The sequence below is a fragment of the Tauraco erythrolophus genome, chromosome 4 (genome assembly GCF_009769465.1).
Source record: "Tauraco erythrolophus isolate bTauEry1 chromosome 4, bTauEry1.pri, whole genome shotgun sequence".
Classification (NCBI taxonomy): domain Eukaryota; kingdom Metazoa; phylum Chordata; class Aves; order Musophagiformes; family Musophagidae; genus Tauraco; species Tauraco erythrolophus.
The window spans coordinates 36,126,291-36,154,260 of NC_141468.1; the positions used below are offsets into that span (position 1 = coordinate 36,126,291).

General features: G+C 34.9%; 1 protein-coding gene across 2 annotated transcripts in view; it reads left to right on the top strand.

Moving 5' to 3' along the window:
• ARID2 (AT-rich interaction domain 2) overlaps nucleotides 1-27,970 on the top strand; it is a 109,526-nt gene that overhangs the window by 48,598 nt on the left and 32,958 nt on the right. For both annotated transcript variants that reach the window (XM_086610800.1, XM_086610799.1), the window contains 9 exons: nucleotides 12,352-12,485; nucleotides 13,388-13,606; nucleotides 16,534-16,601; nucleotides 23,786-23,852; nucleotides 23,937-24,187; nucleotides 25,323-25,419; nucleotides 25,499-25,708; nucleotides 26,126-26,293; nucleotides 27,573-27,648. In XM_086610800.1, coding sequence (XP_086466926.1) covers nucleotides 12,352-12,485; nucleotides 13,388-13,606; nucleotides 16,534-16,601; nucleotides 23,786-23,852; nucleotides 23,937-24,187; nucleotides 25,323-25,419; nucleotides 25,499-25,708; nucleotides 26,126-26,293; nucleotides 27,573-27,648 — 1,290 coding nt within the window. The remainder of the gene's footprint in view (nucleotides 1-12,351; nucleotides 12,486-13,387; nucleotides 13,607-16,533; nucleotides 16,602-23,785; nucleotides 23,853-23,936; nucleotides 24,188-25,322; nucleotides 25,420-25,498; nucleotides 25,709-26,125; nucleotides 26,294-27,572; nucleotides 27,649-27,970) is intronic.

Consider the following 27,970-nt stretch of genomic DNA (forward strand, 5'->3'; position numbering starts at 1 on the left):
ATTTGTACTTAACTGCATTCTCAGAATACACTGGGGTACTTTAAGCCCTATAACTGCATATTGTTACGTGATCAAACAATATAAAATCAGTCATTATTATTTTAGTTTCAGTCTGGATATTTTTGTTTACTGAAAACATACAGATATTTTTAAGTTGAATGTTTTTATGAAGGCTAGATTGCATTCCTTCTTACAAAATAATTTCTGGCAAGATCTTGAGATAAAGAGACTCTCTCCCAAGGCAGATTTTTCCTTTCTGCATAGAACTTAAAGAATTTATGTTTCTATTGTGCAGAATCCCAGCAGGATCCTCTTAATCAGATTTTTTTATTATTATTATTCTATTCTCACTTTTTTCATGAATATTTGATCCATCTGGTAAAGTGTTCAAGTATTAACTAATTTTCATGTTTTTGTTTGACTTACCACATAAATAGGGACATGTAAACTGGTACATTTGCTTTGATTATGTGGTCAAAGTGTGGAATACAGATTAGCAGAGGAAATTGTAAATAGATTTAATTGCAGGAAAAGACTGATTCATAAGATGAAGGCAGAAAAGCGCAACTGTTAAAACTGCCAATTCTGTGCAGAATCTAAGGATGAAATTATAGATAGTTATATGAGGTGAAAAAATGGTGTAACAATGTATTTTTAATAAAGACATAGATTCAGTAAATTTAAGAAACATCCTATAAGCATTAGAAATCAGTAAGTTCTATTTTTTTGTTCTGTTTTATGCTTTTATTTATTAACTGCTGAAAAGGCTGGAAGAAGTACTGGGGAAAAGTTTACCGTGGTGGCTGGAGCAATTGCTGAAATCTAGAAAACCTATTTCTAGACTGTTGTTTTCATGAGATTTGAATCTACAATTACTAGTCCCTTGTATAGTATCCTCTAATTACCAGGCTTCCTACAGGAACCTCATCGACCTTTCTTGTCAAAGTAGTGCCAGAATATAGCAAAGAGTATGGATTAATAATAGGCAGGGAGAAAGGACCATTTTCTAGTAATTAAGATAGTACTTTACCTGTGTAGGGTCTGGACTTTGAAGCCTCATTCTAGAAACTGCTGATGTGTTTTGCATTAAGAGTGTTTGAGTAACATGCATAAGCAACATTCATGTTGGCAGTTATAATGAAACATGCAAATATGAGGTATTATAAATTTTTTAGTGTTTTAAGTCCCAGGAGTATTTTTGTCTTTTCACTGCAGTCTAAAAAGTATGTAATATTCCTAAATTTCAGAAACATGCAAGATAAGTACTTGCAGTTGAAAAGTACACAACTCTGCACAGGTGAGACAGGTTCCAGTTTAGCAAAGTGTTCTGAGTAAGTGTATACTTGTAATTGTCATATATTGTGATATTTTGCTAGATTAAACCTTTGTGGAAGTTTATTCTGCATAGCCAAAACAATGTGAGTTATTATTATGTTTTATAGTATTGTAGATATCTGTGTTATATATAATGGTTTGAGAGAAACTCAAAGAACTGGAAATTCTTGGTAAGATAAATTCTTTTCAGGGCAGTATTGTTGTGTAAGTAACTTTTATGTAATGGCTAGCAGGCAGAAAATTAAAGACTTTACTTCTCACATGCAAAAAAACCCTACAGTCTAGTTTTTCTAAAAACATTAATGAAGTCCTTGAGAGTGCACAAGGGAATGGTTCTCGGTTTTGTTGTGCAAATACCAGCCCTCTCTATTTACATATTCGGTAATGGAACTGTGAACTAAAAACAACAGTGAATCACCTCCCTGATTGTAGGTACTACAAAGCCAGTTTACATCTTGAATTTGGGGAAAAAGCTTAGATTGCATTGCCATAGAAATTTTCTCTTTAGTGAGAACAACTCTTCAGTCAATGCACTGACAGTGTTATATTGCTGTAATAAGTGTTGTTTATTTCTCTGCTTCTTTTGCATTACCGGGGATGAGGGGGGACAAAAGCAAAAATCTTTCTCTGATTTAAATATCATAGTAGTTAAATCATAAACATGAGTAGTGGGCAAATTAATGTATAACTGTTTGTAATGCATACAGTTTCCTTCATGTAACTAATGAAATATTTGTATGTTGATATATAGCTTTATAGAATCAGTAGGTCTTCCACCCAATTTAACAACTGCTGGTGTTCACCGTTCTGAAAGTCACACAGCTTTGTACACAATGAACATTGAATATGTACACATGCATTTGCATTAAAATGTCTTTATGTATGTGGTTGCTTGTCTCAGGAAATACTTCTGAACCCTCGGTTGTTTTATCTGCAGAAGTCAAAGCCTATAATATGTTTAATGTACTTATGCTTGTTTCTAATCTTGTGAGTCACTATTAGATTTTTAGCTTTAATATTTCACAAAATATGAGCCACTATTTTTAATGGAAGTCCCCAACTTTAAAACATGCTCTAAGTTATCACACTGTATAGGAATGATAACTGTGTTCCGAAGCTTTATGTATGTATTTATAGATATATTTTAAAAATATTACCTCTTTAAATACACTTATTAGATAAATATGTCTGTTGCTGTCAAAACACCACCCAGATCTAGGATACGTTTATGAAAGAATGCAAATATACAAGTGATTTTTATTTTATTTACTTTGACGCTTGACTTAGTGACCTAGATAGTGCTCACTGAACGCAAGTTTTTACATTGTGTGCAGGCTCTGTATTCCAAGAGATGCTGTGTGTTACTAATTATTTCACATTACTGTATCACAATACTTCTTATAGTGTAGACAAATTCACTAGTATCACTACCAGCTCTGCACTGGATACTGAAAACTGGTTGAGACTTTCATAGTGTGGTGGCATTTCGGATTTCAGCGGCTGCCTGCAACTAGATGGCTGGTGTGAGTGATAGTATGTTGTTGTGACTTGCTTTGGGCAATCCATGCAGTGCTTGTTTACAGGTTCCTGTGCCTGCATCTTTGCCATTCAGATATTCTTGTGTTCAGGCACTGTGGGGAAATCTAGGTGGTATTGCATATTGTTTCTCAAGATAGAGAAATTTTGGGTTTTTTCTAGAATTTGTGAGCGTGTTATGGAGATAGCAAAAAATCTTGAGGATTCTGATGTTTGGTTTGAAGAGCTAAACCCAGACAGCTGTGATGCTTGACAGGTTTGATGAACTTCATCCTAGATGGCAACTGAATGACTACAATATTAGTAAGATGAATACGTCTGGGAATTGCCTTTGTTGAGAAGTTAATTCCCAGATACAGACTGGAGAACTAATACTATTAATAATGGTACAGCTCAGATATTCCTGCATGTGAAGCCCCTCAGATCTAATGAAACAGCTGCTGGAGCAGTAAGAGGTGATGCTGGTTTTGAATTGTTTTTAGCAAGCAGTGAGAATGCAGTAGAAGAGTTGGTCCTGGAAAATAACTGTGGACCGCAGCTGTGGATCACAAGTGGTATCAGTTTAAATTAAATTTAAAATAAATGAAAACAAGCCTGTAAGTGAAGGACATTAATTTCAAAAGAACAGGTGTTAATGCATTATGGTGTTAGTTACAACATAGCAGACGAGAATTTAGTTGCTTAACTGTCAAGACTTTGTCAACTGGACCCACAATGCTTTTGCTCTGTGGAGACTTTACAGTGCAGTCCTTCTACTGGATTTGGCCACAGAATCTCATAAGAGTTAGGGGAAAGATAAAAGAATATAGAAGGATGACAAAATTTGCTTTCAGCTACTATTTCAGCTAACAAATCTTCATGGTGAATTAAACTTGTGCCTTTTATTTTAGGACTTCTTTCTCCCTTTCCCCTCCTTCTGTAACAACACAGAATTCCTCTTAAGTTGGAGATGGCCAAAATATTATTTTACTTCTCCTATTCTCAGTTACGCAGTGTATTTATCCAGTATCTGTTGGAGTTCCTGGGAGTGCAGTTTCTTCAGAGGCTTGTGTTGTCGTCCCCCAGCCACCCCAGTCTTTTAAAGCTGCACTCCAGCATACACACTTCAGTTGGCTGGTGTGTGTGTTCTATTATTTTCCATCTAAGTTGGAGCGTTAGTAGGATGAAAGCATAAAATAGTATCTTAATTTATTTCTTTTCAGTGTTCCCATAGATACTCAGACTGTATTTTCAGTGAGTTTTGAATGAGTTATTTATTTATTTATTTATTTTTATTTTAAACTTAGAAGCATTGCATCTTTTTCTTGTGGTAATGTCTAACAAAGTGAAACTTCCAGGATTGCTGATGCTCATGAATTTTACACTTCTTTTTCTAACAATAAGTAGTATGTCTTGTCTTAACAAAGATTCTGAGCTTTGTGAAGGCATGTATTTGATTTTCTTCTGTTTTCAAAGGCTTCTTGGTAGGTTAAGAAGTTTTAAACCAAGTTTCAAGCAAACCACAAGTTGGACCATCTATCATGTAGTCTCATGTTATCTGTGTTACAAAACGTTAACACATTTAAATTCTGGTGTATGCAATCTTAGTTTATATGTGGATCTGTATAAAGGTTTTAGACTAAGTTTAATCTACACAAGGCCTTCTGAGTTTGCTCACAGTTCTCCTAATGTGACAGAATGATGTCAGAGTAGAAGCTGGAGTTGTGGAGTCCCTGGCATGATGGATATGGTCAGATGAGGCTGCATGGGAACTGACTCTGGAACAGGCCAGCCCAGGCTGGAGGACAGTATTCTGTGGCCATGTAGTGGAGCATCAGGGCAGATGTTTGAAAAGCACAGCTATTGGAGTTTCCTACTCATCTGGCAAGCTGGCCAGGTACATTGTTAAGAGTCTTGATTTGTCAGCCTGTCTTATTAGGTGGTCGCAATAAGCCAGAAATCAAACAGGTACTGCTGAGGGTCACATGTGGAGTTTCATTAGGTACTTTATGTGTGAGGTGCTCAGTTTCTGAGTTGGACAACATGAAGATGGAAAACAAATGTTGTTTTGAAGGATTCAGCTGGAAGCATCAGTCTGACAATAATTGGATGTAACTGTTGAATTCATAGTGCCCTCAGGGCCAAGGAAAAAAGCCCTGAAGAGATTGCTGAGGACACTGGTGAAACACTCAGAGACGAAATCAAGTTTGAGGCAGCTCGTTGATGTACACTGGAAGTTTGAGCAAAGTCTTGAAGTGGGTTGTTGAGCTTGGCATTTCCAGGAACTAGTTGGGTAAACTCTTGGGACAGAAGTTGTGTAAGCAAACATCTATGAGATGAGTAAACGAGTTAGATGTTACTTGGGGCAGCTGCAGCAGCAGCCACTTTAAGTTCTAAGCAGGAGCTTCATTCCAGAGTGTGGCACCAGTCTCCAGTGTGTGCACTAGCAGCAGGAGGGTTGAGCATAAGCACTTTGTCCCTGCTGAGAAACAGCCTTCTCTGTGATTAAAGTGCTGCCTGCTATTGGGATTCATAAATGAATCACATTTTCAAGTTACTGTAACAGGCCTGTATTCATAGTATAGGACTGCAATGGATTGTCTGATAAAGATGTTAGCTTTTTAAAAAGGTTGCAGCTTTTGATTGGCACTGCAAGTTCAAGAGTTGTCCCGTGTAAAGAAGTCAGATGTACAACTGGATAAACCACGCATGAGTGCGAGTACCAGTGTGCTTCATGTGTTAGGGAGGAATGTTATTCGAAGCCCGAGAGGTATTTGTTTTTTTAAGTTAAAAATCTACAATAATAGGTAGCTTCTAATTTTTTTTCTCCCTGCTGCCTCCAATATTTTTAGTTACTCTTATTGTTTTACCTAAGCATGGACCCCTGTTCTGAAAATTTTCTAGTTAGCATAGCATTGCCACCATGGAATTCCTTAGTACTTAGATCAGGGCGAGTCATGTCGAAATAGGGGTGAAGAGAGACAGTATGCAACGATTCTCACTTAGGGTGACAAAAACTGGAATATGGAGTAGTGTGAAATCCTTATTACGGTAAGGATTTTGTCTCATGATTGTCTAGGATGATGATGTTAGGATTGCAAATAGGGAGAGGGGATGCAAGAGAAGGAGCAGGAAGAGCATGTCTCCTGCTAATAATACTGCCAAGAAAGATCAGGTGGAGAGCTCTGATAGGAATGGTACCTGCTTGTCCTTCAGCCAGATACAATGACAAGGAATTGGTAGTTGGACTGTGATAGTTGATGCTGTCTTCGCTGTTTTGCCAGCCACTGGTTTAATGCATTTTGGCAAATCGTGTCCTAGAATAGGGAGCCAAAATATCCAAATCAGCCAGATGTTTTATACAATATATAAAATAGGTTGACAAATACTAAGGGGAGTATGTGGTGTACTCTGAAGTTTCCAGCCGGAGACCATCGTAATCTAAAAGTCTAGATGCTTTTTTGTTAAATTCTCTACTTTTGCAAGAAGCAGATTGAAAAGCTACCAGAATTATCCCCAAACCCCCAGCTTGAGAGCTTGCAATATACTGCAAGCCCATTCACAGCTACTGTTGATAGTAAACTCTGCATGCCACAAGCTGTACCTAGAGTAGACTTCCTTCTATTAGTATTTTTTCCCCAAAATATCTAAAACAAGCCTGGAATTAACTCGACTGATTAAAAACCTGTGTTGTTATTTAAATAAGTATTTTTAATGGATGAAAATATTAGCCATCTTCATAGAACTTACGTTCTTAAAGACCTGAAGGAAACAAAATGACTTACTGAAGTTTTGTCACAGGAATGAATGTGTAATATGTGAATTTGATTTTCAAAGGGGTATTATCTTTTGATTTCCAACTCAAGGGATGCTTAAAGGAACCGAGTTTTCAGAAAGCATTGAAATCACTTGCCCTTCAAAAAGTAGCCAGCCTTCATGTATCTCTGGTTGCCCATGTATTTTCCCATATTTCAGTACTTTGCATATCTTGTAGTTCTAGCAATTCACCAGATGGGGGGGGGGGTGGGGGTGGTGGTGTTGACTTTTTAGGGTTTGTGATGGCGGTTTTGTTTGTTTTTTCTTTGGGGGGGGGGATGTTTCGTGGTTTTGTTTTGATTTTAAATTCAGCCTCTCAGAATAAAGGTGTGATCTAAGCTGAAAGGAGGGAGTGGCTATAAATTGCCACTAGGTTGCATTACATTTCAGTTTCTTGAATATTTTGGATCTTGTGTGCACTAGGATAACACCAGTCCAAGGTGCCGTGCTAGCAGCATGGAGCGCTTTTCGGTGTGTATACAGAAGGCAGTTTTCCTCATCACTGCATTCTCACCAAGGCTTTGACATAGTACTTAGGTTTGTTTTTTGAGACATCTTTGAAACTTTTATATCCTGTATACATTGCTTGTTTCATTATGGTCCTTCATTTAGTTAGTTGCTTTAGGTTTTTTTCATACATGTTAGTTGCATCTTTCAGGGCCTAATCATTCAGTTGGCATTGAAATTAAAAGAGAAGTTTGCAAGATTGAGACCTGTATTGTTGATGTATACTGCCTTTGCTGTAATTTTGCTAAATTAAGGAAGCATTCTGAATTCCTAAAAACCTTTTTCTGTCATCAAAGGATGCATTTCTAGTCTATAGCTGTAGATCTAAGTTGTTTTGAAACAGGAGATTAGCCTTTTGTAACTATCTGATTATAATTCATGAACTTTTGCACAACTGTTTTTCAGTAATATAAAAGTTCCATTTATTATTATTAAATTTCTTGTATCTTTAGACCAAGGCCTATCTTTGATATCTATTCTGCTGTTTGCATAGTAGCTGTATGCCAGACTGGTGAGATTAGAATTTAAGACTAGTAAAGCTCATTTACAAGCTAATTTACAAAGCTTCTTCTCTACACTAAAATTCCAGGTCATACAGTTCTCCATGCAGGAAACAAAAGGAGGGTTTGGAGGATTGAGGTCTGTACAGTTGTCTGTAAACAGTCGGTACTTACATAGCATAAAGGAATTATGATTTCATTCTGCTGTAGTCTGGTTATTATGCTTGAAATTCACTACTACAGTGCTGTTAAACTTGATGGATTCAGAAATAGTGAAACATCCTCCCTCTAAACTAGGAGTGTCTCAAAAGGAATAAGTGTATATGTGTTGGAGGTGGAAGAAGGTCTTTCATTTGTCATGTGGGTATTTTTTTTCTTTAGCCCTTGTAACTGATGCTTTGGGGTTGTTGGGAGCTTTTTTAATTTTGCTTTACTGTTTGTGTTTTTTTTTTTCCTCAGCAAACTGATTAGTTTGGGGGTGAGACAGGAAAGAGGGAGTGTTCTTTGAAGAGGTGAAGCTTCGGTAAATTGAATAACAACAAAAAGAGCTGAGAACTTAGGAACGTGACGTTGGTTCTTACTTTGGCATAGGACGAAATTAGATCATCGCTTAAGGTTGATTTGAGTCCTGGTTTCCTATGAAATATTCAGTAAGACATTTGTGAGAGTTGTCAACACTGAACAAAATTACGACTGTTTTAGTTTGCAAAGGTCTTTTAATTTATATCTAATGTTTTTCTACATCTCCAAAATTTCTCAGTCAAACCAAGTGGGAAACAATGTAATTGTTTGGTTTCAGAAAGGGAAGAAGGAAGCAAGATTTTTGAAATTTCAGAGTTTCTGTCTTTGGCAGAACTGTTTTAACACATTTTAATAAAGTAGGTATTAACAGAGGAGCACATCTAGCACAACATATTCATATTGTTCAGTTCTGCTGGGATGTGGCTTTAATAAAAAGCATGAATTTCAGTATTTGTAGTTTATATTATGGAACAACATGGATTATTTTATGATATATAAGGTGTACATATATATTTAAAAAAAATTCTTAAATAGCTATTCATTCTTGGTAGAGAGGACAAGTCCAGAAAAAGATGGTAGTAGATTTGCAAACCATATTTTGAGTACTGTATGTGCTTCTGTATAGCGATTTTTACTTAATCTTATTAAATATTCGTACAGACTCTTACATTCAGTAAAGAAAGTGTTTTAATGATAAGCTTAAGCTTTGATTCAGGCCAACAAATACAAGGAGATTAGATCTGGCCACAGCACTTCTGAAGTCCCATTAGAGAAGCTAAGGCTGTGTACCTTTTGCCAGTGTAGAAATGGCACATGCTCATCATCATCTTGCCATCCTCCGCTGTGTACGCCTGCAGTTTCCCCTGCATCAGCTCTAGTATTCATCTGAACCCTGTTCAGTTTGAAAAATGAGTGGAAAGACAACCTAGAATCCTCTTTGTTTGCTGAATGAGCTCTCTATGAAAAGTGAGAGACTGGATGGTCAGAAGGAGGGAAGGTCAAGCTGTCTCTGAGCTACTCCTTTAGCTCTTCATCATAAACACACATTTATTTAGGCTCTGTTTAAATTGATTTGACTTATTCATTAATTTGTTTAATCTGATTCAGGATTTTGTGAAGGCCATATCTTTTCCTTGATGTGTTTTTCCCTCAAATTCAACAGTTTTTGATGATCTCATAGGAATACAAAGCAATGCATGTGTTTGTGCATGTGTAGGAAAGATCAGTTCTAGATTTTCAGGTTTCCTTTCCACTTTCAAAAGTTAGACTAGTTCTGTGAAATAATATTTTCAGCATTGGTCACCTCAATTACAGTACAAACTCATTCAAACCATGATGACAGATTCAGTGATTTACTGAACTGTTTGAAAGACAACAAACAAATGCTGGTAGCAGATAGAAGACTAGTCTTTTGCAGTGAGCAACGTTTTAACTGAAAGTGTTCTAATTGTTCCTATGCATCGTTTTGGAGCAGGATAACTTGGAAATATTGTGGTCCTACTTACTATTAGACTTGCACATAGTTCAGGATCCTGCAAAAAACTGTGTTTCTTCTCAGGATTTTAGAAGCCTCTGTTAAGTTTGTCTTGAAATACCATCCACTAATGTGTACAGGTGAGAATTCAGCCTGTGAGAATACAAAAGCTACTGGTATTATTTCGGTTCATACTACAATATTTTCTGGTTTCAGAATGGTCAAAATAGAGAAGAGATGCTGGTCGGTATGTAGGTGTACATAGTTCAAAACAATGAGCCTTAAATAAATGCTTCTGTCACTGGCAGAATATAATACTTTCTAGATGATTTAAAACCATGGAGTTCTAGCTTTTACAATTGGGTGATTGTTTTATTCCAGTAAATCTTGTTTTTGTAGCTGTGTTAGGGTATCTACACAGTTATTTTGAGAAACCAGTACAGATACACTTTAGCATGCGTAGAGTCTTGGGACACATAAGATTGCATGGTGCATTATTCATCAGGCGTTCAGTTTTTGACTCTACACTTGAATGTTTGGTTATGCAACTGTAGCTTCATGCTTTTAAAAATCTTTTTCAGTTACATTCTGCAGTGTGTGTATTTCTCTCTTCACTACTTTGAAATTGTTTAATCACATACTATATGTAATATTAATGTCCCATGTAGTGTTTGAGCATGGTTCATCATATTCAGTGATGTAATGTTCATTTATGGAGTGCGTAACAATTCATTAATATTGGATGGAAATTATTTTTTAAAAAAAAAACTAAAACTTGAATAGCTGAAAACAGATAATAAAGCAGAATAAAGCTATGATATTACTTCTCTGATAAAATGCAAGAAGGAAATAAAATAATAAAACAGTTGTGTAAATACTTAGGTCAGACTCTCTAAATGACTATTTAAATGCAACAAAAAATAAATTCTTTAGAAGGGACGAGCACTGTTTTATTTTTATTTTTCCCCCTTGGAGTAGTGTCTTTGTTCATATGCTGAGAATCACCTTTTCCCACATAGAAGCTTGGATTGTATTTGGGTTTAATCTTTGGATATAAAATGTAAGGTAAAGGAAAGAAGTGGGATAAAAGGGTAAGGAAAATGGAAGAGAAAAATTAGGCTTTGGATTTAAAAACCTGTGGGTAGGACAGTGTTGAGCTATGAGTTTTAAAAAGTTTTAAATAACATCATGTTATAGGATTTTACTTCTTTGCAGATTTGAAATTGGAACCTAATTCACATAAATGAAGATTTTTAGTTTAAAGATAAAAACTAACTGTTTTTAAATGTAATTTTTAGTCTGTTAAAATCCTTAAAAGCAAATGATAATGCAGGGAAGATTTTTGCTGACTCCTTAATTCACTCAAGCGTCTTTGTAATCAGGAGGGTGCTATAGCAGTGGTTCATGTAACAGTAAAACATGTAGTACTTTCAGTATCCTACACACTAGTCAGACACGAATCATAGTTGCATGTGATACATTACTTTATGATATGCCTTACTAACTCTGAAATTGTTTCCTTTCTTTTGGAATGTCCCATTTTTTTAACAAAAAATGTATTTGCTAATACTTTAAAGGTATGGTTTTGTCACTGATATCTCTGTTCATGAAATAATTACTAATTTAATGCATGTGAAATATTCCCCAGAGGTCAATGAGAATATTGTTTTCCTAAAATTTTTCTTAAAATATTTCTGATTCACCATGAGTGAATGACTTCAGTGTCTACTGACAAAAATTATACCAAAGGTTGTTTTTTCTTCATATATTAAATATTTTTAGCCTATACAAAGAGGAACATAAATGTTTTAAATGATAAATCTGTAAATTTTGGCAGCTTTGTGATCTTGGCATAATTTCATGAAGGGTTTTGTGACTGCATCACTATGAAGTTAAGGCTACAGTGGGCCTTTTAAGTTGACTTTATATGTTGGAGTGTAGAAAGCTCTGAAGGTTTTTAATGCTGTATTAACTATTAAATGAGATAATCAATTTGCCAAGTTGATTGATTGTTTACTTTTGTTATATGTAACGTCTGTGCTTGCAGTCCATTCTGCGTACAGTGTATCAGCATTTTTCTTTTCTTAAGGAGTTCAAAGGGATTTCCAATAGTCATTAGCTGTAGCCATGGCTCAGAACTTCTGATCCTAAATTGTTACCCTCAGGATCCCTGAATTCTCTTACTGTTGTGTAATTGCTTGGAGTTGGAATACTTATTTCTCTATAGGTCAGGCAAAAAGAAGTAAGTATTTTTCTGGACTTGATGTCCGTATGTGTATTGGTAACCTGCACAGAGTGATTTTTATGATGCTTCCATCTGCAGGGTTATCTTGGGTAGCAAAAGCAAAAGTTCATTTGATAAAAATGGACTTAGTCACAGGAGGGCTTAATGGTTTGCAATTTAGCTAGGCATTGTTGTTGAGAAAGGTGAAGAAATTTAGTATCTAAATCCATAATTTGACATATCTGCATATTCTGTATCACCTATTGTCAGTCTGACTCGTGTTTTATGTTTTATACCACTTTGACTATTGTTTCAGTAAATCTTCGTGTTTGTACAGTTTGTTTCCTTTAACATTTCAGCTCTTGGAGGATGAAGGATTTAGTTGTACTATACATATTCAAAACCTTTGTGGCTCTCTCTCTCTTTTTTTTTTTTCCTTTTTTTTTTTTTAATTCCAGTTATCTAGAAAAGTATGAAAAAGTCCATCATTTTGGGGAGGAGGATGATGAGGTACAACCAGGCAATCCAAAGCCGCAACTTCCTATTGGTGCAATTCCAACTTCCTATAACTACCAGCAACACAGTGTGTCAGGTAAATTTTTGAGGAAGAAAGTGCTGTTTTTTCTCATATATATATATGTGTGAGTGTGTATATGTGTGTGTGTATATATATATAAAAAAATAATTTGGACAGGCTACAGAAATAACGTGTAGATAAATTTACAGTATTATTAAAACTATTGAATCTGTAGGTCACTCAGATTATTAATTTAATACACTCAAAAACCTTTCCACTGTGGACCAAAACAAAATAAATGTAAGAATCCAGAAACTGGTGGGTTTTGGTTTTTTTTTTCACATATGTCTCTTTTTCTAATTTGCAAAGCTAAATAGTTACTTGTCTTGAAACAACATACCTTGAAAATGCGCAGATTGTGTTTCTGTCACATCAGTCATTTCTTTCAGAGCCAAATACCAGAACTGAGCATACAATTAATTAATCGTTAAAATCCAAGGAATTAAGCACATGCGTAAGGAGCCAGAATCAACAGCATTGTAATTTACAGACCAATGTATCAATCTTGAATCAATAAACAAATCGGAAGCTGGTGGACTCTGTGGAATGCGTAATTCGTTTTGTAGAAAATGACTCCAAATTGTATTACAATTCTATTCTGCTTTAATTAAAGCTTGTGTTTTCAAAGCTTTTCTCTGGGATAAAATACAGCAGTGTTGCATTCTGGAGATGATGAAGGAATTAGTATCTAACTAGAAAGGTAGGCAGCAAAGTAGAATGTGTTCAACATTTTGGCCAAAGAAAAATGGAAAAAATAAATTGAATACTGTAAAAACTTGTTAAAACCCACAATGCCTTATTAATAAACTTAGAAAAACCCCTACTTATCATTCATAATAATATTGCTTATGGTATCAACTGACCATTAATTAGTTTAGCTGTGAAAACATTGGTTTAATTTTTTTTTTTAAATTTAGATTACCTTCGTCAAAGCTATGGGCTGTCTATGGACTTTAACTCACCAAATGACTACAATAAATTGGTGCTTTCACTGTTATCTGGACTCCCAAATGAAGTGGACTTTGCAATTAATGTATGTACTCTTCTTTCAAATGAAAGCAAGCATGTTATGCAGCTTGAAAAGGACCCTAAAATCATCACTTTACTGCTTGCAAATGCTGGGGTGTTTGATGACAGTAAGTATGCAACAACATCTTTGCAACAGAAAGAGTCAATACCTGTTGTAGCATCTTTCACAACCCTCAATAATTAAAATGTTTATAATTTAGTGCACTGTAATATACTTATATCTAGTTTTTCTTTTTACCTTGTCCACAGTTAGTTTTTATCAGATGTTACAAATTCCTTTTGAGTTAGGTAATTTAAAACAGTGTTATGTAACAGTGATAGAGTTTAATTGTTCAAGATGCTCAGATCTACAGCATTGAATTTCCATCTTCTTGTAGTGTGTTACTGCTTTCCTCTGAATTCATAGGACTATGCTTACTTTTTGTAATTCTTTTCTAAGAGCAGTCACAAATTTAAAAATTAAAAAAAGGGCAGTCTGAAAACAATGACTCACTAAGATTTTTATCCTGGTACTTCACATTTATCTGTAGTGAAATTCAGAATACAAAACTCAAGGGATAAAAATCAAAATCTGAGTTTCAGAATTACTTAATGTGTTACCACATAAATTTTAAAAGAGATTCTATTCCATCAAAATTCTTCAGTACGTGAAATAATTTTTTCTGACTTGTTCAGTGTGATCTCCATGCCAAGTTGTTCTTTCTTAATTGCTTGTTTGTCTTTCTGTTAGGAGAGGGGGGGGGGGAAAGATAACTCAAACCATCCTAAAATCATAACAGCATAGCTCCTGTCTGATGGTGGTCAGGAGGAAGTATTTATTATTTTTACATACTGATTTTTTTAAAAAAAACTAATTTCAGAAATTACCGCCATAAGAAATTGCTCAAATGAGCTTTTTCTGCTAAGTATATTTAAGTCTGCTAGTAGAAATGATCATATCTGTTTGAGCATAAATCGACTTTGCATGTGTAAGTACAAACATGGTATAGTATGTCAGATTCTCTTTTAAAATTTTGGGGAAGAATCAGTGTTAAGACGTTGTATACTGTTTGGTGGGTTTTTTTTAATCATTGTCATGAGGCCCTGAGCAACCTGATCTAGTTGGAGATATCCCTGTTCCTTGCAGGGGGGTTGGACTAGATGACCTTTGAAGGTCCCTTCCAGCCCTAACCATTCTATGATTCTATAATTCTATGATCATTTTTACATGATGATTTGTAGCTTCCCCCATCTCCCCCCAGTGTTGCATTAGTGTTCTTCAGCTGTTATGTTTTTGATTTGTACCCATACTCTTCCATTATGGTTAGATCTCTGTCATTTAACATCTGCATCTGGCCCAGTCACAAGAACTTTCAAAGAAAAATATTTGAAAGGAAGCAAAAATGAAACTTAGTCTTGCATTTAGTGATTCCGGGATGCTTGCTTTCTGGATTTTTGAGTTTACCATCACTCTCCTGTTCTTTTGATGGAACTTCTATGGATTTAGGAATCTATTAAAAAAAAAAAAAAAAAAAAGAAGTTTTGTATTGCTATTTCATTGTGTTTTTTGGATATTACAAAAGTAGACTGTGTTTTCCCAAGTTCTTAACTTGGGCTCCTAGCACAGGCTTGTTCCATAGATTATCTGTATTAGTATTTCTTATATTGAAAAACAGTTGACATAAAGCCAAGAGGAACGATGAGCATGTAATCGACTTGCTCTTTTCATTCCCTGGGGAAAACTCCATTTTTTTTATCTTACCTGATTACATCTTCTGGATAAATCCAAGCAGTGTCCTGGCAGCATTAGGAGGACTAAATGGGACAAATTGGGGAAGGAAAGGGGATGTGCATTTCCTTATTTTGAAGCATCGAGCTTCGATTTGAAATACTTAACAGGCTCTTATACTATAAATAATGAAGGTAAATCTGTCAGGTTTGGTGATTAAATGAAATCTGTAATTAGCAAATTCAGATAGTATGAAGATACTGTCACTGTAATTTCAGGTGTAAATAAATGATAGCCGATCAACTTTATTTAATGTGGGTTTTAGATTTGGCTTGTCTATAATTTAAAGGGTTTATCATTGTTAGTATTTATAATGCACTGTTTCTAGGTAACAAGAAAAATATGTCTTCCCCCCCCACCCCCCCCCCCCCCCCCCCCCACTAAAGTTTGAGATGACAGTTATATTGCATGTGATAGGGCAGCCCCAGGAGTTTTGGAGTATCTTCAATTTGGAGTGGTGCATGAACCTTGGTTTGGATTCTACGCGTTGAAAGCTGATGTGGTCTTCAAATTGAGATTTGTAGCATTTTGCTCAAAAGGATAAAACATTATGAACCAAAATGTTTAAGTGTAACCTAAACATGTTGTTAGTTCTTTACAGAACTGTTGCCAGACGGAGTTTATTTTTGGATTGACTAAGTCTCTGAGTTGGATTGACTAAGTCTCTGATTTAGATTGACTGAATCTTAGCTGCTTTCAAGGAGTGACGATTAGAAAATTTGTGGTAGTGGCTCCACCAGACACCCAAGAACATCCGTCATGATTCCTGGTTAAATATTGACTTTGATGAGAACTGAGTGCTGTCAAAATTTCACTGCTACTATTATGTTTTTAGAAAACATTAGTGGGAATTCGAGTAATTACTAAAGTAGTGTTTACAGCTTTTACTCTGCACATGGAAAACAGTTGTTGATGTGAGGCTGAAAACTGAGCAGTCATCTTGACCTCCTGGAAAAGAGCTGTGGAAGTTTCCCATGTGTTTTTTAAAAGGTTCACAAACTAGTCCGTTCTTTATAGACTACTTATTTTCAATTTAAACTGTAAAACTGCAGTAGCAGTTAATTAAATGACTGTAGAAATTTCAATTGCTTTGTGCAATTTAGTACAAGTTTGGTGTGGGTTTTTTTGTGGTTTTTTTTTTTTTAAAGTGAAAAGGAAACCCTGGAAGAGTCTGCAATGTTGTTGAATCTTTAGTTTACGGATTAGTAAAAAGTCAAACAAAAATGTTCTTTTTAATTTACTAAATTCTGTTTTTTATGCTTAAAGCTTTAGGATCTTTTTCTGCTGTATTTGGAGAAGAATGGAAGGAGAAAACTGATAGAGATTTTGTTAAGGTAATTTAAAAATTATTAAAACAATTTTGAACTGCATATGGCAGGTATCAAATCCTTTCAAAAGACAGAAGATGGTAAGATATGCTAGTATATGCTTTTTGAATTATGCTCAACTTTATTCCTTTTGATCTAAATATAACAGGACACTAAATCACAGTTGCTGTAAAATGTTTGGATATGCAGGAAGGAATGTATTAAGATAAAACAGATGTAGGCAAATTAATAAAGAGGTTCCATGTTTCTTTTTATGAGAAAGCTAATATGTGTGAGGAAAAGGAAAACTAGCTGCCATATATAGCAAGAAAACTGCTGTTTTTTCAAAAAACTGCCATCATCAGTAAAGAAACGTTCTGGATTATGGAAATTAAGTCCATAACATAAGAAGCATAGGACAAATTTAAGTAAGTTAGCAGTGTTGTGTGTTTGTTTCAGTTACACTGTTTCTGTACAAAGCTCCTTTATTTTTCCACTAGAGGGCATGATCTACTGTAATGAAATGAGGTAAAAATATAACTAAAGTTTCTGTGTATAAATGCTTCGTCTTTATTCTAGGTGAGTATCTTGAGGTGAACGAGAGCATGAAATCTATTATAGCTGAAAGAGGTTTGACATTTCAGCATATTTGTTTTGATAGACAGTTTCTTTAGATCATTACCTCAAATTCCATTTATGTGGCCAAAATGGAAGAAACCTAGATTAAAAAGTATTTTGATGTCTTTTGCTTTTTATTAAGTAAAAATAGGAAGAGATAAACTGTGGAGTTCCTTATGAACTCATAGCTGGGTTTCTGCTCAGGTTCTTAATTGTCTCATATACTGAAATGTCTTACCGGTGTTATAGATAAATATTTGTTAGGAGATTTTTTCATTTGTCTTTTGTTTTATTTTTTATGTAACTCAGTTTTGGGACAAGTTGGACCACAGTGGAGTTAGTTAAATGATATGTATTGCTGAAATATCAGTGAATAGATTCCCTAATCAAAGTTTCCTAGGTAAAAATAACAACAACAAAAAAAGCTTTTGTATTTGTTTGTATATGAACTTGAAAATGTGGTTCAAATGTGCTGAAGGTAAGTGTAAAAAATTAAAAAAAAAAAAAAATCTTTGTTTCCTTTTTCCATTGAAAAATATGTCCAGAAGTACTGTAGGTTGTGTTTTGGTTCGGGTTTTTTTTAAAGCACTTAGCACTTCTGCGTTGACTTCACCCCAAACTGTCACAGACTGTTGCTGATCTAGAGCAGCAACAAGCACCATGTCTAGATCTGTAAACATTTAAATTTATACAGAATTCTCATTTATTATATGCTCATTAATTATATAAACTTAAGTAATATTGATAGATAAGGGCAGATGGTTCCAATAAATGTTTTTAATGAAGTGTTAAGTAGAACCACTGTAACTGCAATAAGGTTTACTAGTAAGAGACTTGGATGCTTACCAAGATCTATTTTTGAACGTTACAACATGTATAGTACCAGACTGTAGTGAAATACTGCTGAAGGCATGTCAGAAACTAACACTTGATCTAAAAATATCTCCAGTGCCAAGAATTCAGATTTTTCAGAACATCTTACTTCAAGCATTTGTTTGACCCTACTACTGGAAGTAATTTATTTTGTATTGCAGCTGTGGTTGCTTTCAAAACAGAAATTAGGGGAAGTGTTACAGGAACTTAATGACATAGGAGAGAGATGCTTGGTTGGCAGAGTAGAGATTGTGTATCTGTTTTTTGTAAATTTGCTTTTACAGCTTTAAGGTTAATGGAGTGGCTATTGAATGTGTGTCCCTCCTTTCACTATTTACGTTATCTTTTTTAAAAAAACAGCTTCTTTATTTGTTTAATTATTTTTTTTATTTTATTTTGCTGCCAGTTGTTTGTGTCTTGGTTTTGTAAAGTTAAAGTTCCAGTTCGTTTCTCTATTGTAATGGTAGCAGATTAGAAATTTATGTAAAGATGGAAAATGGAAAAAAACTTTTAAGTAGGAGAGGAAAAATGCAGGATTTTGAATTACAGTATAGCGATGACATGAACACACAAATGTTATAGATTCATAGAAAGTGGGGTGGGGAAAGCAATTCTTAAACACATGAATTCTAAACTAATAGGAATTGAATTGATAGAAATTTTGTTGAGTTTGTAAATGTTTCCTTCAGATCGTAGTGGATTTTTCATGTGTTGGAGTTTTGGGGTTGAGGGGGGTGGAGGTGGCTGAGAAATACTAAAATCTTGAAACTGTTCGGAAAATGATTCTCAGGGTAAATTCAGGATTCATAGGGAAATCATAAACTTGGATTCTTGGCACTTGAATGTCAATTTCAGTGTTGATATGTCAGTTTTATGGGAAAAAAAAAAAAGCAAATTAAGCTCCTAGTCTTTGCTAGCTGAAAATAGCTTTTCAAATGCAGTGAAACAAATGTAAGTGATCTGTGAGATATGTTCAGAATGTTTGACATTTTATCTATATAGCTACTCTTATTAACTTTTTTCCAAGCACCTCCTCCTGGTTATTGAAATACAAGAACATAAACTTGGAGCTTTGGATTTTATAGAGGCATTTAGTTTCTGTATTACAATGTTTTTATACAGACACTGGGGGTAGTTGTAGAATTATGTATTTTGTGGAAGTTTTTAATGTTTGCTTAAAGTAACCTTGATTTAATTGTTAGTCTCTTAATAGTGTTAGTATTTTAAAATTAGTTTTTAAATAAAGAAAAATGGTCATGTGTTTTTCTTCATTATTTCTCGCTTCATTCTACTATATCTTTGCATACTAGGAGTGGTACAGCCTCACCGTTAGTATTTCTCCCACCCTTAAATATCTACGCAATTACTGTTGGTTATTTGATATTAAGTCAGCTCTTGTGTTTGTATTAATTTATCAGAAACAATTTGTCAATTGTTTCAGCACCAATATTTTGATTTTATATTCTGCTGTTCTCTAATTTTGACTTAAAATCACTCTACTTAACATATGTGGTATCATGATTTTTTCAGAACAGTCTACTAGTTTGGTAATGTCATATTCACAAGTAAAGGAGCTTGCCTATTTAGTTGTGTCCTTCAACATCACTATTGTTCCAGTTGAATGTGAAGATGAAAAATGATGTGTTTCTTCGTACTAAACTTTGAGGGAATTAACCTTTTTCCTCCCCCCAGTCCTTACTGCATTATAAAAACCTGTTTGGAAAAGTTGTAATTTCTGTTATCTCACCTGCAGCGCTACATATTTTCTCACTTTCTACAGTACTTTTCTCTAAAATGAATCAAATGTCTTTACTAGTCAGTGAATCTGTTCCATTAATTGTCAGAATTTGAAAATAATTTTATTTGAACTTGCTGTTATCCTTAATAGCTATGTTAATTTTTTGCTTTCTCCCCTCTTGATTTTTCCTAGTGCTGTCAATAAGCTTAAATCTCCAGTTAGTTGGAATGACTGAATGTCCTTAATTAAGGATTGGAACAACTGGCATTTAGCCAATCGTCTTTTCTCTCTTCTTGTTTTGTTTTGTCGTCCCAATAACATCCTGCTCAGATATTTTCTCATCTACTCCGGAAGCTTTCCCATTTTTAACTGTTTCATTTCTCTTTGAATTTCCTCATGTTAGTGAGGTTCACTTCTGAGTATGGTTTGTCTTTCACGAGTGACTTGTTTATGTAGCATGCTTATTGTCAGATAGATGTAGCTGTTTTTCCAGGTATTTATTTCATATCTCCAGCAACTGCCTGCTATCTGATGTAGTATATGAATAATTGCATTAAATTTGTTCACGCACCATTCATTTCTGTTTACTGCCATTTAAGCATTTGGATTTCATGTTCTTGGACTTGTTGAGGCCTCTTCTAGCTGCAAAGTTCCAAAATCCATGCTTATGTAGTTTTTGTGCTCTGTTTATTGCTTTTCATAATGCTTTACTTCTCTGGTTTCCTTTTTTTTTTCTGAAGTCTTATTTTGCTGACCAACTCTTTCTTCTTTATATAAATCAAACAATAATTTTCTTTACTGTGCATATATTCTTTGAATCTTTCTCAGGTAATGTGTAGAGAGATCCTTGTGCATTTAAATGCCTGAAATACTTTTCAAATGTTCCCTTTCTTGTCTCTCACAGGGATCTGTTAAGACGACTTGACTCCAGTTGCTCTCTTATTTTTCTTGGACAATAAGTGGTCTTGTTCATTGCTATATTACATGATATATGGACTCAAATGTCCATTGTTTTTGTGGATAGTAATTTGGTTAATCTGATTTCCAATGAATTCTGTGTAATCTTGTGTGTCTTTTTCCAAAGGAACTTGGCTACTGACAATAATCAGGTTGTGCATGTGAGTCAAGTTCTTTACCTTTGTCTGTTATCTCTTACCATCTGGGTGTCATGTAGTCAAGCATTGTTTGTTTGCTTCCAGGTTTTAGCTTCATATTCCTGTTACCAGTATGTTATCATGATTTAAAATATATATAGAGAGAGGAGTAACTATTGATAAAGAGCTTGACTTTTTCATCCTTTCTTGTTAATTTCTGTTGATACATAATATCAGATTGCAGCTATCCATGGTTTATAGTAGGGAATAAATAACTGCCTGCCCACCCTCATCCTTTTCGGGGATCTTTCCAGCTTAGGCAGGAGACAAACGTTGAGCAGACTAAGAGCAATCAAATAAGTCTGCTTAAATGAAAAAAAGAAGGTGATTCAGGCCAACTCTTTCCTTGTAAAGAGAAGGAACAGAGGCTGCAGACTCATTCTGAACATAAGACGTCTGAACACCCTTCTTCAGGAGTGCAAGATAGTGATTACTGTAGGTAATCTTAGTGTTTTGGAAGAATTGAATGGGTTTTTTAAACATTTACTGGCAGGACATGTGATTCCATTGTGAAAATTTGTCTGAGACGCGGAAACATCTGTATTTCACCAGAATCACAGAAGATAACTTTCAGGACAGCATGCTATTCTTCTTTTACTGCTGTTTTTCCCCTACTATGTTGTAAAGGGTTTTGTAATTAACGAACTTCATCATTCCAGTTAAGGAATGGAAAGTACAATTTACCTTTCTGAAAGTCTTATCAAGGACTTTTTTTCTTTCAGTCTTTCTTTCTAAAGAGGTCTTCAGAATCTGCCTTAGGTTTCTTGGAGTCCTCTGTCTGAGTGAAAGATGCAGAATTCATGTTCACTATTGACTCTGCGTTATTGTTTGTATGGGGGTCAGGTGAAGTCTGTTTGTCACAGCATCTCTCAAAAAAACTGTGTTTTTTAAAATGTTCGGACAACTTGATTTTATGCCTGACAATTTGATTGAGACTTTGATTGTCATAGGCCAGGCTGACAATGTATTCCTGTCCCCATCTTTAGCCATTGAAATTTGAGGTTTTATCTTTAGCAGTGTCTATAGTGTCTTCATCTGCAAAATACTTATATCCTTCTTTTCCATCCCTTTGAGAACATGTCTGGGATGATTTGCCTTCTAGATAGAAAAATCTGCTTCTCTATGACTTTATACTGCAGAGGTTTTTAAATGTTTCATTTTGGACTACACACTTAAGTATTAAGAGGCAAAAAGTGGATTATTGGAGGATTTAGCTAGTAGAATGTGATGATGCTGTTTTAACGTTCAACATGTGACAGCAGTTTTAACATTGTATTATGATTGACTTTGGCGTCTTCCAAAGAGATTTAGGTTGAGGTTGGAGACTTCAAGTATCTCTGTTCAATATTGAAAAAAAAATCCTTAGCTGGTTAAACAACTAATCTTTAAAAGCTTCTGAGTTTTTTATTTTAAATAGCAGTGAAATGTGAAGGCCTACTGTCTTCATTGCTTTTTCAGAAGGAAACATCCTAAGGTGTGTACCAACTAGTAAATTTCCAGACAACATACTTCTGTGTGCTTTTTAAAATAATGACTGAAGCCTCTTCCTTATATAGTCTCTTTCTCTAAAAGTAAGGACGGCTCAAAATGAAGTACATTCTGCAGATTTTACCTGCATGCCTTGGACTTTTGTGGCTCTTGTTACAAACAGTAAGAAATTAGACTTTTATCTGGCTGTTTTTGTCTTTCTTAAAATGAGGTGATAATCCTTTCTGTACAAGTAATCCTCTTTACTAAACAGCACTTGGATGTCATCTAGCAGCATTGCAGTGGAAAATAAAATTATTTTTCTTCCAATTTAGAAAATCTGTAGTATTCTATTTTTCAAGAAAAGAATAGTGTCGAGCTTGGTACGAATGCTGTAATTTAGTAATTACATTTGCATAGCAAAAATTTTTCCTGCTGTTCAACTGGTTGTGCTTCCCATTCTTCCCTTTTAATACAGATATATTTGTGGGTTTATTCTGTGATCATAGCCAGAAGAAGAGCTGCATTTCAGCAGTGAGCCAAAAGAATGTATAAACTTTTATTAATAAAAAGAATGTTTATATTTTTATTATAGTATGTGCATCACAATGTATATATAATGTATTTTCATATTGATATACATCACAGTGTGTGTTTTTATTAGCTCGCAAAACTTAATCCTTTGATTAATTCTTGAATTTCAACAGGACTGGCAATATAACAACCATTTACGGATTGGACCATATATTTGTAAAGTAATTTGAACTCCAGTCTACTGAAGCGTTCTGTTTTGCTTATATTTATAAAGGTTTTTTGCGATGGTGGTTGTTGCTTTTTTCTTTTCTTTGATTTATGACAATGTGGAAAAACGTAGCAGAAGCTTTAAAAAGTCCCTCCAGATAGAAATCTGACTATTGTATTTCTAGCAGGAGCTAAAATCTGCTGGAACTGAGAGGAGTTAACATCTTCTGCTTTAGGAGTTCACTGTTTGCAGGAGGATGAACTGTACTGTTTTTGCACTTAAAATTGCTGTATTTCTAATTGTTTGTGGAAAACTGTCCATACAGTTTCAGTACGTGCTTCAGCAAAGTTCTTCTGTTGTGGTATTGGTTGATCATGAATGTGTACTTCTGGTGCTTGAGAGAAAGAGTTTCTTAATGTAAAATACCAAACATCTTATGTATCATCCCATGAGTGAAAAATATTGTTACGATTAGATGAATCAAGTTACTAGGAAATTTTAAAAGAACAATCCTTTTCGTATTTGTTCAATATTTTAAAGTAAAAGAAATAAAAATAATTAATGTTTAGAGAAAATGTCATCCCCTAGAAACTAAGTTCATTTTTAATTCTTTCTTCAGTTCTGGAAGGATATTGTTGAGGATATTGAAGTTCGTGATCTAATTTCTGACAGAAGCAAATCTCAAGGTGAGTCATCTTGACTGATCTTAATACATTCAGCTTGGTAAAAAGAACAAAGGAAAGACTAAAACTTGTTTATTTACTTTGTAGATATTCCATCAGAAGAATGGATTTGGGAATCCTTATTTCATCCACCTCGCAAATTGGGCATTAATGATATTGAAGGGCAGCGGGTACTTCAGATCGCAGTGATTTTACGTAATCTTTCTTTTGAAGAGGGAAATGTTAAACTTTTGGCAGCTAATCGTACTTGTCTTCGGTTCCTGCTACTCTCTGCTCATAGTCATTTTATTTCTCTACGGCAGTTGGGGCTTGACACGCTGGGAAATATTGCAGCAGAGGTAATGTGCTTCAAAACAGAACAATTAAAATATAATTTGATAAAAGCATTGCTTTAGTGTTAATTAAATGAATTACTGTTTTTCATTGATCATTGGATGAGGCAGGAAATAAATTATTCTCTGAATTTCTAAATAGCAATTTGAAAACAAGTATTCAGGGCCAAAACAAAAATACAGACTGTATGTGCCAGTTTTCTTAAATAGAATCACATGGAGAGAAGACTGATTGTACAGGGAGATGCAAGATATTAATAGTGTGTAATTTTCAGTTTAGTTTCCCAGAGAGAAGACTGGAATTTAGTTAAATTCTGCAGACCATACACTAGTTTCTTCATTTTATAATGATAGCCTTTAGTCATAGTTGCAAAATCGTACATTGGAGAAAGGTGGTGGTGTAGAGGATTTCATGCCGTGTGTAGTGGGCACCAGTAAGCTAGTCATGTGCCACTGGATGTACTGCCTGAATCACAGGAAGCATCCTTTTCTTTTCAAAGAGGTTTGAATGTAATAAAATACACTGTTTCAGTATGTCATGTCATGGTGCATATAAATTATTGAGATTTTATAGGTAGAGATATTCAGATATTTCTTGTATTTTAAAAGATAACAGATAAGTTCAATGGGTAGCTATCAGAGAATGAGACTTGAAGTGTTGGTCCCCTGCTGAACGTTGGAAAAAAAGATGGTGCTTTAATTTACCATGTATCCAGCTTCTCTTGAGTAAGAGAGTGTGTTACATATTATAATGTCTGAGAGCTCTGATTGAGAAGCAGAAGTAGGTGAACAGTTGTGATAGCGTTTGGGAAGGAGTCTTTGTCATTTCTCAAGTTCTGTTCTTCCTTGGATATTAAAATATACTTGTGTATACTGTTGGCTGCCTGGGAATAAAGTTACTTTCCTTATTCTGAGCACTGGAAAGCGTAAATTATGACTGCTACTTCAGAGCGGAAAAAGAGGAGGGGGTTCAAAACACTAGCTACAATAAAAAGCTCACAGGGTTCTGTTTTTGTCAACACAAATGTACTTTAAACACTTTTGACTCTTATATTTTATATGCAAATTTAGGGATTTTAGCCATTAGCACTATATGGATAATGTTAAGTCATAGATTATTTTTTTTTTTCTTTCTCATCAGCTTCTTTTGGATCCTGTTGATTTCAAAACTACTCATCTAATGTTTCACACTGTTACGAAATGCCTCATGTCAAGGGATAGATTTTTAAAAATGAGAGGTAAGATCTTCAGCTATTCTGTTGTTGTATTAGAATTGTAATTGTTGTTGTTTAAAACTATTTTGTATTTGTTTTTCAGGCATGGAAATCTTGGCAAATCTTTGTAAGGCTGAAGATAATGGTGTCTTAATTTGTGAATATGTGGATCAAGAATCCTATAAAGAGATCATATGTCATCTCACGCTACCGGATGTGCTGCTTGTAATCTCAGCGCTTGAGGTGCTGTACATGCTTACAGAAATGGGAGAAGTGGCCTGCTCAAAGATTGCTAAAGTAGAGAAGAGCATAGGTAAGGGAGAAGCAAAATCTATTACTCTCACTTATGAAGAAAAAAGACTTAAGAATATGTCATGTTCAGTGGTTAAAAATGTGGCTTGATTTTGTGTGTGTGTGTGTAGCCTAGGGATGAATATCAGAATAGGAAATTTTACCAAAATTTACTCTCTGTGTCCTCAAGAAATTGATGACACTAATAACTAGGGAAGCTAAAATTTTTGAAGTAGGTTTTTGGGTTTGTTGGTTTTTGTTTTTTTTTTTTTTTAATGCCATCAAGTGTGGGGAAAAAAAAATAATAAAAGAATCTACAGGAGCATTCAGAGGCTTGTTTTCTTTCAACACGTGACAATTTTAAAGCAAATCAATATGTCCCAGAGCCTTCATTTGTCTTGTCCTAATGTCATTGTCGGTTTTGCATTTAATACTTTAGATACATTAGTATGTCTGGTTTCTATGGACATCCAGATGTTTGGACCTGATGCACTTACTGCTGTAAAACTCATTGAACATCAGTGCGTTAGCCAGCAAGGAGTACCTGATGTCAGACCACAAGTAATGGATCATGGTTCTTCACAAGCCCATGCAACAGGTGTCCCGGGTTAGTATCACTGCAAGAGAACATACTCTTCCACAAAATTTCCTATATGGCATGTATGATTTTTGTCTTCTGTATGTTTCTGATTAATTTACGTAAATAAGTATAGCATTATGCATAACATAAGGTATCTTTTTCAGACACTTGTTCACACAGCAAATATAAAGCTATGTTTGCCAAAACTGTTGTGAAACAAGCTTTAAAAGAATATTTTTCAGTTGCTAATCTGAAAATTTACCGAAAGTTAGGTACACTCTTTATTTTAATTTGTTCAGTGGAAAGACATAGTATCCATTCTAGATTGTTCCTAAGATTTGCAGAGAAACAGAGGTCTGTTTTATGTTGTTTCACACAGAATATTATTGGGCAGTAACGTGTAGCATTAGATAGAATTGCAGAGATGAGATAAACACACAGAATCATGCCTCTGTTGAAGCTGCTAAACAGTGTATTGCAATGTGAACCAAATTTTAACAATTACTTAAAGCTTAAAAAGTGTTTTCTTAATTATAAATGAAATTGTAATTCGGATTAATTTTTGCCGTTTTATTTTGAGATATTGACACTTTGGAAGTTGATGGCACAGCTAACTGTTATTGGTCAGGGGGAATAGTTTACGTACCTCATTCTGTCTTTACTAATAAAAGCACATACCAGTACACCACAGCTGCACACAAGATAGAACGTATCTATTCATTCTGGGGAAAAAATGGAGAAAGAACCGTTATGACAGACACTGGGTTGCATTTGTTAAGTGTACTGTTTTTCTGGAATGGTTTCAGATACCACAGTAAAAGTGACTGGAAAAGAATGTGACTAAGGGGGTGAACAAGAGGGAATAGAAGGAACACCTGTGACTGCAACAAAACTCTTTACATTGTATTTACTTCCTCTTAGAAGTTGGAAAAGTAATTGCTGTGTATTTGTGCCTGTTCTGGGGGAGTATTGTGCCACTCTTAAATCATGTTCAGTACTCTGAAGTACTGAGATCATGGATGGTGATTGTGAATCTGGAAGCTGCCCTTGACTTAAGGGCTTACGTCGTCATTGCACTTCAGTGGTGACTCTGGCCTTGGCGTGTCCTACTTCACTTTGGTAAATTGTGGTGTGAATCTGTAGTCTGCTTAGTGCGTCTTTTGTGACTTGCCTTAGCTGGATACATCCTCACTTACAAACACAGGAGAAACTCTACCAGTGAAAGTGCTGGAGTTGAGGTGCTTCATTCAGGAGAACAAAAATCGTTTCAGCAATTCTTTTTTTTTCTTCCTCTCATTCTCCACAGCCTCTAGGACAGCACCACATGTTGCTCCACCACCGGGAATAGTAGAAATAGACAGTGAGAAATTTGCATGTCAGTGGTAAGTGTATAGTTCTGTTCAAATACTTTAATGAAGAAGAAATACAAATTAAAACGCCTGTATTGATGTGCCACAGAATTTTCTAGCTTGCTTCTATTTACTGTTAGAATAATTTTTCTGAAAAGTTTAAAGCAAAACCATTCCGTTATTCCTTTGAAGAAGTATGAAAGAAAAGGCTCAGCCAGAATATTCACTCTTTGACAGTTGATACTTGAAGTTTTTTGTTTTCTCTCTTAGAATAGAATTTAATTTGATTTTTAACTTTGATCTTGATTTTATTTATTTTTAAAATTGTCAAGCAGCATTATCCGTTTCATGAGTG